Source organism: Phallusia mammillata, chromosome 2 (assembly GCF_965637545.1).
Source record: "Phallusia mammillata chromosome 2, kaPhaMamm4.hap1.1, whole genome shotgun sequence".
Taxonomy (NCBI): Eukaryota; Metazoa; Chordata; class Ascidiacea; order Phlebobranchia; family Ascidiidae; genus Phallusia; species Phallusia mammillata.
In genome coordinates, this window is record NC_137253.1 from 15,075,890 (window position 1) to 15,088,717 (window position 12,828).

General features: G+C 37.4%; 3 protein-coding genes across 4 annotated transcripts in view; 2 read left to right on the forward strand and 1 right to left on the reverse strand.

Moving 5' to 3' along the window:
* Positions 1 to 4,660, forward strand: part of LOC145215641 (uncharacterized) — a 36,729-nt gene extending 32,069 nt beyond the window's left edge. Inside the window, exons 24-31 of the mRNA XM_080084372.1 lie at positions 156 to 222; positions 534 to 667; positions 817 to 1,006; positions 1,201 to 1,303; positions 1,736 to 1,762; positions 2,176 to 2,409; positions 2,533 to 2,663; positions 2,931 to 4,660. Coding sequence (XP_079940498.1) covers positions 156 to 222; positions 534 to 667; positions 817 to 1,006; positions 1,201 to 1,303; positions 1,736 to 1,762; positions 2,176 to 2,409; positions 2,533 to 2,663; positions 2,931 to 3,051 — 1,007 coding nt within the window. The 3' untranslated portion in view covers positions 3,052 to 4,660. The remainder of the gene's footprint in view (positions 1 to 155; positions 223 to 533; positions 668 to 816; positions 1,007 to 1,200; positions 1,304 to 1,735; positions 1,763 to 2,175; positions 2,410 to 2,532; positions 2,664 to 2,930) is intronic.
* Positions 4,661 to 4,753: 93 nt separating this feature from the next.
* LOC145215640 (uronyl 2-sulfotransferase-like) lies at positions 4,754 to 10,325 on the reverse strand. 2 transcript variants are annotated; one of them, XM_080084369.1, is made up of 8 exons: positions 9,491 to 10,325; positions 9,138 to 9,337; positions 7,364 to 7,443; positions 7,000 to 7,168; positions 6,535 to 6,632; positions 6,152 to 6,271; positions 5,978 to 6,018; positions 4,754 to 5,628 (listed from the first exon to the last, which is right to left on the reverse strand). In XM_080084369.1, exons 1-8 carry the CDS (start codon positions 9,597 to 9,599, stop codon positions 5,483 to 5,485), a joined length of 963 nt encoding a protein of 320 aa, XP_079940495.1. In that variant the 5' UTR covers positions 9,600 to 10,325; the 3' UTR covers positions 4,754 to 5,482. The 2 variants fall into 2 exon arrangements, with proteins under 2 accessions (XP_079940495.1, XP_079940496.1); XM_080084370.1 differs by having other exon boundaries at positions 4,755 to 5,628; positions 7,000 to 7,156; positions 9,491 to 10,323.
* A 1,273-nt stretch (positions 10,326 to 11,598) lies between these two features.
* LOC145213482 (kinetochore protein Spc25-like) lies at positions 11,599 to 12,823 on the forward strand. The gene has a single exon (XM_080081771.1). The coding sequence runs from the start codon at positions 11,828 to 11,830 to the stop codon at positions 12,551 to 12,553; it is 726 nt and encodes a 241-aa protein (XP_079937897.1). The 5' UTR covers positions 11,599 to 11,827; the 3' UTR covers positions 12,554 to 12,823.
* The last annotated feature ends 5 nt before the right edge of the window (positions 12,824 to 12,828 follow it).

Below are 12,828 nucleotides of genomic sequence, written 5' to 3' on the forward strand. Positions count from 1 at the left end.
GATATATGAACTCTTTACATTGTAAAAATTACAGTCGATTCCTAAAATACCTCCACGTTTTCGGTAACGTATTAAATATACTTGAACTGAACAAACTTGTCGTTGACTGTGAATATTGAGTATTTTTGTAAAATTTATTAATATTGCCTTTGCAGATCAACAAAGCACTTCACCAACTTCCACCGTTGGAAGGAACAGTTCCACAAAAAGTTCTGAAGCGAGGTAAATAAGCTAATAAGTGTTCACGGTCGTTTTATGTATTTTAATTTTGCACAAAAAGAAAAATAGTAAAAATCTCGGATATGATAAAAAAAAGCTTTATATTGCTGCTTTTGATATGAAACACTAGATGTGCCACTGAATTCAAAAAATGATGGGTTATTTGTAGTGAACTGGTACAATCATTTAATTTTCCTTGTTGTGAAGCTTTTATATCATAACTTATCTGCCCGTTACATGCTGCTTTGTGCCAACGACTTTTGTGCAAATAACGACTGCGAAATTTTTTGAACAATGACTGTTTTGCTTTACAGGTCGCCCCGTAATGTAAAAAGGATTTCGACGGAACGGAGATCATCCGGAAGAGGTTTCTCACATATGAGAAGCGCCTCATCATCTAGCAGTTTGTCACATGATGGAAAATATCACACCCTCCCCGCCCATGGTGGTAAGTGACAAAACATGTATAAGACTGCTATACACCGATCTATCAGGCCTGTTTGGGTAATCCAAAAATGTTAGCCATTCAAAGCACCTGTTACACATCTGCTGCGTTTTATTTGCTTGCATTTTTAAGACGTTTGTTTGTTCATACAGTATCACATGCTACCAGCGTTGATAGCCTCACAGCAGCCACACTGATGCGCACCAGTCGTCCCAGCAGCGCCCGATCCTCCAACCTTCACCGAACTAAGTCCGCTGCTGAAAGGTTGCTGGTCGGATCGCATGGTAACTTGTCATCTCAGGATCCCGATGAGATCAAAAGAATCCAACGCGAACTTAACCAGTAAGTCTGTCGTTGCGTATGTTTATGTCTTTGAGAAAACGTGTCTAATCAGTGTTAGAAAGTAGCCAAATGTCTTCACCGTGTAACCTGCTCTGTGCCCAAAATATAAGTATACACGTTGCCATTGTGTCTCAATTTGAATTGAAATCCCATCTAGGTCGTTACCACTTTGATAGAAACGTGCTTTGTTTTAGAAATCGCCGACGGACTCTGACCAACGATTTTACGCGACGTCATACGAGCCCGCGTTATTATCACCACGATACACACATGCAAGTGGGAATTGACGTTCAGATGGTAAGCGAAGCGTTGTGAAGCCGTTTTTCTTTACTATGAGAGCTTTCATATGCATGTTTTTATTTTGTCCTGACGTTTAAAACTAATCATAATAGTTCCCTGTAGTATTTTGGTATGATTTTAAAACACAGCTACGCATAGCTTTGTGTAGGGATTTTTAAGTTTAAGTTCCCTGTTTCAGTATTCGAGCGAAAATCACCTGTTTTGAACGTTTACTAATCGATATGGAATGTCATATTAACCAGTAATTACATAAAATTAGTATATATCGAACCTATCATCGTTATTACTTGAATGGATTTTCAGTTTTAACCACCCATCGCTTGTTGTGATATTGTTGATTACTGACTTTTTCACATCATTGTTAAATAACTACATTTTTGTGAATAAGTTTTGCTGTTGAACTAATCTTTATCATTTTCACACCTTTAGGCGATCAAGCATCATCGAATGCCAAAGGTAACAAACTAACATATCTATTAACATTTGCGTTTGTTGTGTTTTACTATAGCGAACTGTAGAGTAGATAAAAGTTTATTGTTTTGTTGCTTTATGTTCAGAATGTGATAACACTAAAAGTTTGAAACTGAGCTTGGTAAAATGTGTAATTCGTTTATTTTTTGCTTGCCTAAAGTTTTCCGTTAAATTTAGACACATCCAAAATCACATCTGGTGCAGGTGATTTTTGTTAACCTGTGCGACTTTGCATTTTGTATTGCATAATAAAGAATATAAAATAAGAAGTTTGTGAAACATATTTTTTGGAAACCTAACTAAATCTTCGCGGTTTTGGTCAAACTGTTCGCTTTTTTACGCATTTTCTTTTTAAATACGGGCATTAGCGATTTTTTTAACTTGTCATTCGTCACCAGGTCTTGCAACGAGCGAAGCGTGAAATGCAACGCGCCGAAGCGGAGAAACCACCCAAGCGTGTCGTGGAAGGTTTCGATATCGACACTTTTGAGCATGACGCAATCCACCCTGATGATCCAATGAACGACTATGACGTAGTGGATGGTGACGTCATGAACGGTTTACCAAGCCCTCACCGCGAGGAAGACTTGGAACCGCAAGATCTCGAGTTGGACTTGAACGTCACACACCAGGTAAGGCTTTATGGTTTCATGCATGCGTGACGTAACAAACTCACGTCATAACCAACGGTGCATCTGCTACCTAACTGTGACGTCATAGACGTGACATCCGTCTAACCTCTTTCGCATGCGCAGCTAATAACCCCTGACAAAGTGGAGATCCCGGATCGCTATGTGGAGTACGAGGATGTGATTCTTACTCCGGAGCAGGAGAAGGTGAAGAGGAGGAAGATTCGAGCGATCGAGGATATGTTGGCAAGATCCGGGTGAGATTTCGTTTGTCGTGCATGATCTGTCTTGCTTAGTAACTGCATTATTTCGCTATCTGTTCATTTCCCACTTTCACTAATGACAAAATACGACCGGCAGATACATGGTATTCATGCATCAGCTTGCAGTTAAATGTAGTAAATCTTATTCAATTCCAGTATTGGCCGCTCGACTTTAATAAACGTACAAAACATACCTTAAAATTTCAGATTTTTGTGAGTTGAACACCTAAAAGACGAATTCATGTAATTTTCTCTTTTCAGGCAACCAGCTTCACGACCGACTGTCCACTTAGCGGCTGCATTAGCTGCGGAAGCGGGCACAGTGGCAAGGGCCGTCGCGTTCCAAGCGCAAAGCAAGGCAATCGAGCCGTCGTTAGTCTGATCTAGGGCCACTGACGTCATCGAAACAACTTTGTCACATAGCAGTGACGTCACGGAGCGTTTGAATCCGTGTGAGATTGACGAAGCGGCTTGTCTCTTTTTTTAAAAGGTTTTTGTTGCTCTTATGAAATTCGGAATATTTACGAAAGGTTCCCATGTCACGTGTGTTTTGTTGCTATTTTTGTGCTTTTAGATTTGTTTTTTTTTTGCTAATTGCATTACTTACAAATCGAGCATTTTCAGTGTGTCAGCCCTGTCAAGAATCAATGAGACCTATATTACCGGTAATATGATGAATTAGCCTTTCCACACTTAGTATACGCTTAAATCTTTATTGTTACATTCCTACCACATTCAGCAATGAACAACTTTCAAACTCGAAGGTCCCATGTGTTATTGAAAAAATATTAACTTGCACATTGTTAGCATATTTTTGTCACTCGCGTGCAAATAGGTACATTTTTAGTAACGACCATTCCATGTGAAGAAGCTAAAAGTAGCATTAAAGCTGTAAAACCGCTAGTAAGACCACCCCTCTTTCCCTCAACATGCATTTTCAGCATTTCATTGTGATTCTTCGCACAGACCTCCCACATTCATCAAGTATTTTTTGTTAAACTTGTCACCAGAAAATGGAATTCAGTGTTGATAAATGCTTGTGGTGATTTTATACCGCATCTTTACATCCTAACCGCATCACCCTGCTGACTTTTTAGCATTGTTTTTGTTGCTTAACGCTTCGGCTATTTGTTAGCCTTTTGAACGATGTTCCAACCATTAAAATCTAACGACGCCTATTTCTATCACTTTATTTTTAGATGATGATTTTAAATTGTAAACAAATTGTAATGTTGTTTATGAATGAATTTTGTTTAAAAAGTGTTTTATGGATTTGTTTGCCTCCGAGCACTGAACACTTATTCTGTTTACAATTCTTATCAATATTCTTCTCATGAAATATTCATTCGGGAGGATAAAAAACGTTAGCAATCGAACTTTCCCACATTCTGTGTTTATGCCGAAGAATATCAACAACCCTTTTCTCTTTTTTAACTTCTGCTACAAAATATCATTGTATTTTATGAATTCCGCGTAAAATTGAGCAATATTTTATCACAAGTGCCAACTACACCTTTCAGGCGTGTTTCAGAACCCATTCCTAAAATAAAGTGATCTTGTTTTTCACATTATTTGTCGCAAACACTTGTTACAGATCGTCACTGCAACTAATTAATTATTGTTAATGGCCGTAGCTAATGGACACAGCTTTAATTATGCAAAACCATCAACACAACATTGTTATTGTGATTATTATCAACACGTCTATCTCTTCGCCAAGAGTTTCCGAATGCCCAATAAGGGCTAATTGCTATTAACTTGTGTTTGTATTATACAGCTCTCGTTTATTCACTTGTATTCCTCCGCGAAGTAACGTTTGTGGACATTAGCGTAAACAGTATTGTTGCGCGCGTGTTTCTATTGTTTGTTTGTGTCACAATCATCGCGCAATTTTGGTGCTGATACGCAGCATGCTGAATGGTGCGCTGTTTATTTTTGCGTTTTGCACTGTTTCGCGCGTCTGGCCTGAAAAATAAATGTTTGCTACTTTGTTGTTGGTCTGGTTGATTTTGTTCGAGTTTAATTTTAAGTCACAATATGAACCGAAATATTTTTGACTTCTTTAGATTAAGTAACGGTTGCCTCAAATTGATACCTGGTGATGTTAAAAATATGTTTGTTTGTTTTACTTTTGATAATGTATCGAAGAACAAAAAATAAACAAGAACTAAAGGGGAAAATCATGTTAGACACGGATACTTTTAGCATTTATAAGTCTTTTTATACGGAATGATCTAAATTCAAAATCATAGCTTGTTTTTATATGGTAGCTTGGACTTTCGGCAAACGTTGCTTCCGTGAGCTTACTTGCACATTGAGATAATAGGCAAAGCTGCTGCACATTTCAGGCGTCAAGATGGTCGCTTAGCTTCAGCTCACAAGGCTTTATGGGTTTTTGTCCCGTCTCGGTGTTTTGTGGTATATCCTAATCTGCAGAACACGCTTTCCCAACGAAGTTCGCCCTCGACGAGTTATAAGAAATCAAAGGAATTTCGAGTTACAGTCAACAATGTGCCTGTGCAAATAATCTGAATAAAATGAACTATTTTATATGATAGTCCATGGAGTAAATAACTATTACTATACACCTTGAATAATTTTTCAAAATAGCGATAAATACATTTTCAAATCACAACAAAGAGGTAAATTTCAAAGGCACACAGTGGTATACGCAGAAAAGTTGAAATAAATTTTAGATACTTGGAAAACCGTTCAGTTTCGGTTAAGAAAACATTTGTCCAATACTTCACGAATTTTTTCTCACGAAGCCACCGGCAACCAGCAGTTTATGCCTGCAGGCAAATAAGCAGTTGCTACCAAGTGCCAAGCAACTGACTGTAAAACCGTCCTTTGATGAAGTGGTAGAATTCGACTTCGTAACGTAGGGCGTAGCTCAAACGTTCGCGCGCAATTTTTGTTGGATCGATTTTCCTTGCAGTTCGCGTGTTGGGTAGGGTGCCTGCGGACAAATAAAAAAACTTGACCTGTTTAGAAAGTTGTAGTTTGTTAGAATAAAACCAAACACTAAGCCTGTTATGAAAATGCTTCGTGTTCAAACTATTCGTTGACTAATAATGCCCATAAACTTGTTGTGTGACCCATAAAAATCGTACAAGTTTAAAATCACGCGACAGAAAAATATTAGGGAGTATATACGGAATCTGAAACAAATGGCGAAAAACCTTACGTAAGTTACAACTACAGTCAAAAGCTGACGAAAGTTTGTTTCAGTGTAAGATCTGAAACGACATAGTGGTGACTGAAACGAAAGAATGACCATATTGTATTATATGTGAAACAAAACAAACCTTTTTCCTCGGCGTACAAGGACGAGAAATCTTTGAAGTGTCTAAAACAAAACATGTAAATCGTTGTGTCAGATGGTTATACCAAGCTTAAAAACTAGAATGTGTACAAAGGAAGGTTAACCAATTTAAGTATAAATGGTTATTTAATTATTAAGCAATGGGTAAAAACCTCACCGTGGTTGAACTTCCTCGAAAAGCCGTACTGTGTTTTTCAAGTCCTCCGCTATTCCAACAGCTACAAAACTTTGTTCGACATTTTTCTTCGCTTCGTTTAGGCTCCAATCACCATAAGTCCTAAATTGAACGTAGTGATATTTTAAAAGACTTTCGCAAAAAATATAATACAGTAAAATAAACGTCGAACTTTTAGACTTAATATTTACAAGGTTGTTAACGTTTGGTGTAAGTTAGCTTTAATTTAAGCCACGAAATTTGTTGATGCTTCTTTGGGACTCATTACCAGTGTTGAGTTCCCCCACCAAAGAATGAAATTTTACAAGAAACAATTTGGGAAATACTGCTTAATAGAACTTCGCTTATAACACACAAAGTTATACCTGCAACGGGGATCGTGACCACAGAAGAAGGCGATTATGTTAGCTGGATTCTTTTCCACACACTCAGTGGCATTTCGCATCACACATTCATTGATGCTCTGTTGAAAAACGTCTTTGGTAAACCTTGTGATTTTAACATGGAAATGCAACACGGTTTAAGTAAAGTTTTCTGATTTAACACTGTCCTCTATGCTCAATTGCATACCTAAATATTAGTTTTTTAAGGAATATGAAGTTGCAAAAAAGTTGCAGGAAAATATAACGTAAAACAGTATCGATCCTATCCTTCCCTCAGTAAACACACATTTTCGGTGAAACATTATCTTTCACTTTATCTTATGTCGGTAAAGTCAACCATAAAGAAATTAAACATGAAACTATACATGTAAGTTACGTAAAATAACTCGAATCTTAATCTCTCAGTGACCCCCGTTGTAGTAAAAAACAAGGTTGTAAAAAACATACCATGAAGCGCTCTTCGTCGGGAAGAATTCGCAACCACTTCTTAACTTTGGCATCGCTCCAACCGACGAATCCAAACCGGTTGAAATAATAACTTGAAACGAAATGGTCGATCGGTTCTCGTACAACATTGATGTAAGCTGGCTGTTGAAGTCCAAACCTAAAAACGTAACTAAAACTAAAACGCGCAGAAGTTTTAGTACAGGTATCGGAAATTACTCTAATTTACACACCTCTGTTTTTTTCGTTTCACGGAAAGCTTATTGCCAGGTTAAGATATACAAAAAGCATGGAACTTAAATTTTCGTACACTAATTTGATCAGCCATATGTAAGTACGATAATTACAGCACACTTGTTACTCTTACTTTTCGAAGTCCAGGTAATGCAAATGACGAATGATCACCGCAGGTTTGCTTTCCTTGCTCCACTTTATTGCCAAACTTTTCTGAGCCGAAATAAAAAAATACATAATAGAAATGCCATGCCTACATACAAAACTTTTTTCGTTGATAATTGTCCGCTGTTTAAGTCAGTGGTCGGCAATCACCGGTCTGTGGGGAGTTCCTTACGGGGCCGTATATTTTTTTAGGTGAAATACTTTGATGAATTATGTAATGCACTCCTTACATACGACAGCGTTGGCAAGTCCAAATATCTTTTGTTGTTTTACAAAGACCGGTCCGCGATACAATTTCAGTGTCATATACAGCCTGGACTTCCTTTTAAATGGTGCCAAACAAACATCGGCAAGCACATTTTGTGAACAAAACCACATACTGCAATATAGATGCTAAGAAAAATACTCTCTTTCTATATATTGAGTTTGATTCAGGAATGTAAACCAAGAAACATGATATTTATTTATCGCTATTTGTACTTTGGGTCGCGACCCACTGTTTACGGACCACTGACTTAGACCATTCAAATCCGGTTCATTCAAAAAAGCTCTAGTGCAGTGGTTGCCCACCCGGGAGGAATCTTAAAACTTGAGGAGATAAATTTACTATAATTTTTACAGATGGTTTGTGAATATATACTTCAAGCTCTGGGAATATAACCCGCGAAGTTAATAAACGACCCAAATTTGAATGATCTTTCTATGTGGTACATCATGGAAGAATGAAAATGTTTAGAATTTTTACGGGAAGAATATGTCGATTAATGTTGGGAACCACTGCTATAGTGCAGGGCTTCCCAAACTGGGGGTCGCGACCCCGGAAGGGGTCGCTTAACAAACTTGAGGGGTCGCAGAGAGCTGTACCAATTTGTGCAAAAAGTACTCAATACACTGGCGCAGAGTACGGGGATGTGATGGTGCCGCACACCTCCGGCCTTTATCTTTGTATAACGTCAAAATCGCATCTTTGTTCAAGTTAGTCGGTTTTAAAACGCCATTGATCGAACGGACGTCGGTTGAAACGCAACAATTGCAATTGTTTTGAAATACACAGGCATTTTAATGCAGCATAAACATGATATATAGAGTTACAAACGTTTAAGCATTCTTTGGCGCAATAACTTTCTCTAATAAAAAATAGGCAATAAATTTACGAGTTCTAAGCAGTGTTTAATATCCGTTTGCAAAGCACTGCAACGGCCTAAACTTGGTCCAAGGTGAGCTCAGTTTATGCGTCAACAATACATGATTTGAAACTTGAATTGCTATTACTTTATTTTCCGCCCTAACAAATTACTTAAAACCTAAATCGTTGTGAAACTTGCCGACTCGGTAAATCGTCCTTTACGAACGTGCGTATGTTCTCGACGCACAGCAAACGTTCAAACCACACGAAGAAATTGTGACAAGTGCCCATTTGCAAAACAATCTTTCAGAAACTAAGGCTAAAGCACGTAAAAGTTATCGGTGTTTGAACGTGTAAAGTAGTCGACTCCGAGTACCGGTAGGTTGTTTTTAGTTTTCGCTCCAATTAGGCGTTTCAATAAATACAACAAACGTTTTTTCGCACTGTTTATCATATTATCCTTGAAGGGTCGCGAAAAATTTAAAGAGATTAAAAGGGGTCGCGATCAAAAAAGTTTGGGAAGCCCTGCTATAGTGTATAAAATGTGCTTAACGAAAACATGCAATTAAATGTGTATTTCCATACAGCTTTTTATAATTACGAGTTATTTGCTTACCTGATCATCGGGCTCTAATATCTGTCGTAAGTGAGGCGAGTTCTCCAAAATTAGTTCAAATCTTCCTTTATTGCGCTTTTCTAGTTTGGCCAATAACAGCCTCATTGCGGTGCTTGCGCATTTCGGCACCCGGTTGTAAACAACCAAATTTTTTGCTGATAGTTTTGAATGCGGCACAGTTCCATCCGATATTATAACACCTTTGTTTGAAAAAAAAACACTGAAAACTACTGATCGTATCACAGCATGCGCAAAATAAGTTTACCCGATAACTACTTGCAAATGCAAGAATTATTATGCCACAATTAAAGAATGTAGTGAAAATAATAAACATAAAATTCATATTTCCTTACCCAGAAATTCCTTTGACTTTTCCGTTAAAGTCAGAAATAGCACAATCTGTATCAGTATGAACAAAGTACAATATTTGGCAAACCGACGCTTCCTGAAGAGGTTCGTCATCTCCAGTTCATCTGGTCACAGTTCGCATTGTCAGTCGCTGTGTTGCTTTACCAAATTGACCATTGTTATCACATCGCCCTACTAAAATGTCATACTTCTGTTTCGATTTGTCGGCAAAATACATAAGACACGTGCTTTGTATTGTTATACCCCTGTTCTACTGAAAAAGCTTCGCGGTTCGTCAAGCATTCAATGAACTTTACAAATTAAATTGTAATGCAAAAGCAGCCATTCCTAAGTAGTTGCATATGCAGTTCGTTGACAAACCGTGCTGCAAATTGTATCTAAGTGTTTGTCCTAAGAGCATACGTATCAGATAGCTGATGTAACATTGTTGCTTTACTTACTAACCTCACGTAATGCTTGATTGGCATCGATTTAGCTGGGGGCAATATTGCGATGAACGTATTGCCAAGTTCAACGTGACATGTACGTCATCTAAACATACTTCATTCATATTGCATGGAGATCAATTTGCACATCCGAAACTTAATTACTATTCCTATGCGATGTTTTTTGTCAAATAACTTAAATAACTGATTTTAACTTTGAAGTGTTATTATCTTTGTTTTAACCTGGTCCTGAAAAATGCTCCTCAGCTAGCTAAATGTTGTTCTCAAGTCGATTAAGCACTTAGGTTCTCGAGCAGATTAACAACTGACAAGCTTTGCAGACATTTTTCGCATCCTGCAAGCGTTTATTCTCATCACAAAAGCTGGTGGATACGTCAATTGTCTGTCCAAAAATCCCTTCCTTAACTTCTTTCGGTTTGAGTGTTCCGGTCGAGTGATTACATTTATTTTTGCGTTGCCAACATGCGCCAGCCTTTTCCGGGTAACATGCAGTAAAACTTGAACCATGTCGTGTGAACGCCTACCAACACAGTGTGGAATGTGAAAAGCTCATTGAGTACCACATTAATATTTGACGATACAAACTACTCAGCTTGGCGTTTTAGTGCAGGTCGTAAACTTGGGAACATATATCACCTCTCTACTTACCCCAGTTCCTTTATGTGGGCTTAAATGATCTAAATGAATTTCCCGGAAGGTTAAAAAAGAGCACAGTTTTATAAATTGCTAGCGGCGTAAGAATGGGTATGCAATACATACGATGTATTGCGATGTACAATCAGTTGGTTGATCAGAATTAGCACTCGGGGTCGTCCTGCGTTCGATCCCGAGTACAGAATGAATGTAAACAAATACCTGGTTGTAAAAATCGTGACAGAAATAGCCTACATTGATTCTCAGTGGCCTACATTAAAAATTCACTTAGGTATTAAAATTCACTCAAACATTTTTTGATCCGCCAATGCTCACTTAATCAAAATAGCTCAAATAACCCTTTCGTGACCGTCTATGACTAAACTAAACCCAAAACTGCAAAAAGAGAATGAAATTTCGCATTGATAAGTCATTGACAGTTAACACTGTGATATATTGATGTTGTTAAAAGTCTAGCTTTTAAAATATCCCAAATTATTCAAACTGTAGGCTATAGGCTACATATAATTACATATTAAATGTAGACAAAGCTTTTTGCTGAAGCTGATTGTGTCCATAAAACTATATACAAAACTCAATAAACACATGGGCCATTAGTAGTTAAGGCTCGTAGTTTAAGTACAGAGGGGATATTTAATTCAAATGTATTTTTGCAAACACGCAGATTATGCAAAAACATTAGTCTTTTATTTTTTGTAAACAATTAACTGGGTGAATAAATAGTGATGTATAACAACCCAGACCTGAAAGTTTTCTACTTGTTTAGCATTTGGTTTATTGCTTCTTTGTTTCAATAATGAAAATATTTGTTTTCAACGTCTTATTTGCATTGACACACAAATTAGCCGCCACGTGAGTGATTAACAGGAGTACCGCCATGGACGTCATAAAAGTACGCATGGATCGCGCTGTCAAAAATTAACCGTCCCAAGCAAAGTTTTTTTTTCTGCAAGCAGTTTTCAGTTCAGAAAGTTAGTTCCGCACTTCGCAGTCCTTACGCAGTTGTGTGACAGTTTTATGGTTGTGTTATTTTAATGTTTCACTTGATAGTGATACTTGCTCCTGTATTTTTTAAATAACGCATAAGTTCTGTACACACCCAAACCTGTATATTGTGGGACGACGGCGAAATTTGAAAATCATTTTCATATATTTCCATTTTTATGCTATAGTATTGTCAATAAATGGTTTGTAAGCTGTAAAGTGTATTGTTCAACAAAAATGGTGATAAACCCTGAAAATGAGGGATTTGATGCACTATACGACAGTTTTTGTGCAAAATTGGATTCTGTGATGGAAAACTGCCACGAAAAGTTTGAGAACAACATCAAAGCTTTAACAAGTCATAGAGCAAAAATTTCAGGAAGTTTTGAGGACAAAGTTACTGCCTACAATAGCTTGTACGCAGCAGTCATTGAGTCTGGCAAAAGTGTTCAAGCGGCACATGAAAATAACTTAGTTGCAGCTGAGCATATAAATCGCTTACAAGAAGAAAAGATTTCTTTGCTTGATCTGGAGAAACAAGTTCAAGCTCAAGTGGAGCAATCTACAAAGCTGTTGGATGAAATGTCAATTGAAAAATCTGCCCTGGAAACTGAACCTACCAAGAGGAAAGGCCAATATGGCAAAAGACAAAAATCAATCTCACAAAATATGATACTTACAGAAAAATACCTTGGCCTTGAAGTAAGACCACTTAGGGACAATCGTGTGCAGTTTTTGTTTCACAATGTCTTTCCAGAAGATTCTTGTGTTGTAATGTTTGTGATTATTAGACTTGACAACAAGATTTATGAGTTGTTGGACAGTGAGCCTCCATTGGATAACCTCAAGGAGCTTGAAGTAAAGCTAAATGAAACTAACAATCTGGCCGGTTTTGTTCAACTTGTGCGCAAGTTGTTAATCATTGAGGCCAAAAAGCTATCAAAGGAAAACATAAAGACCTAAGTTGTTTTTCATGTGTTTAATGTAAAAAGTTTGTAGCTCTAACACTAGACATTCACCAACTGTCACTGGACTGCTATTACGATTTGCCAACATTTTTTTATAGCCTGAACGAAACTTTCTACATAAACTGTTTTATTCCTAATTTGCTCTTTTACTGCCAAAATACTTTGTTGTACATGCTGAATCCTCAATTGCAGGACATGGCACTTTTGTACGACCTTTAATGTTTTTTTTTTATGATTTTACTCATCTCTATCTTTGCATTCATAGTTTTG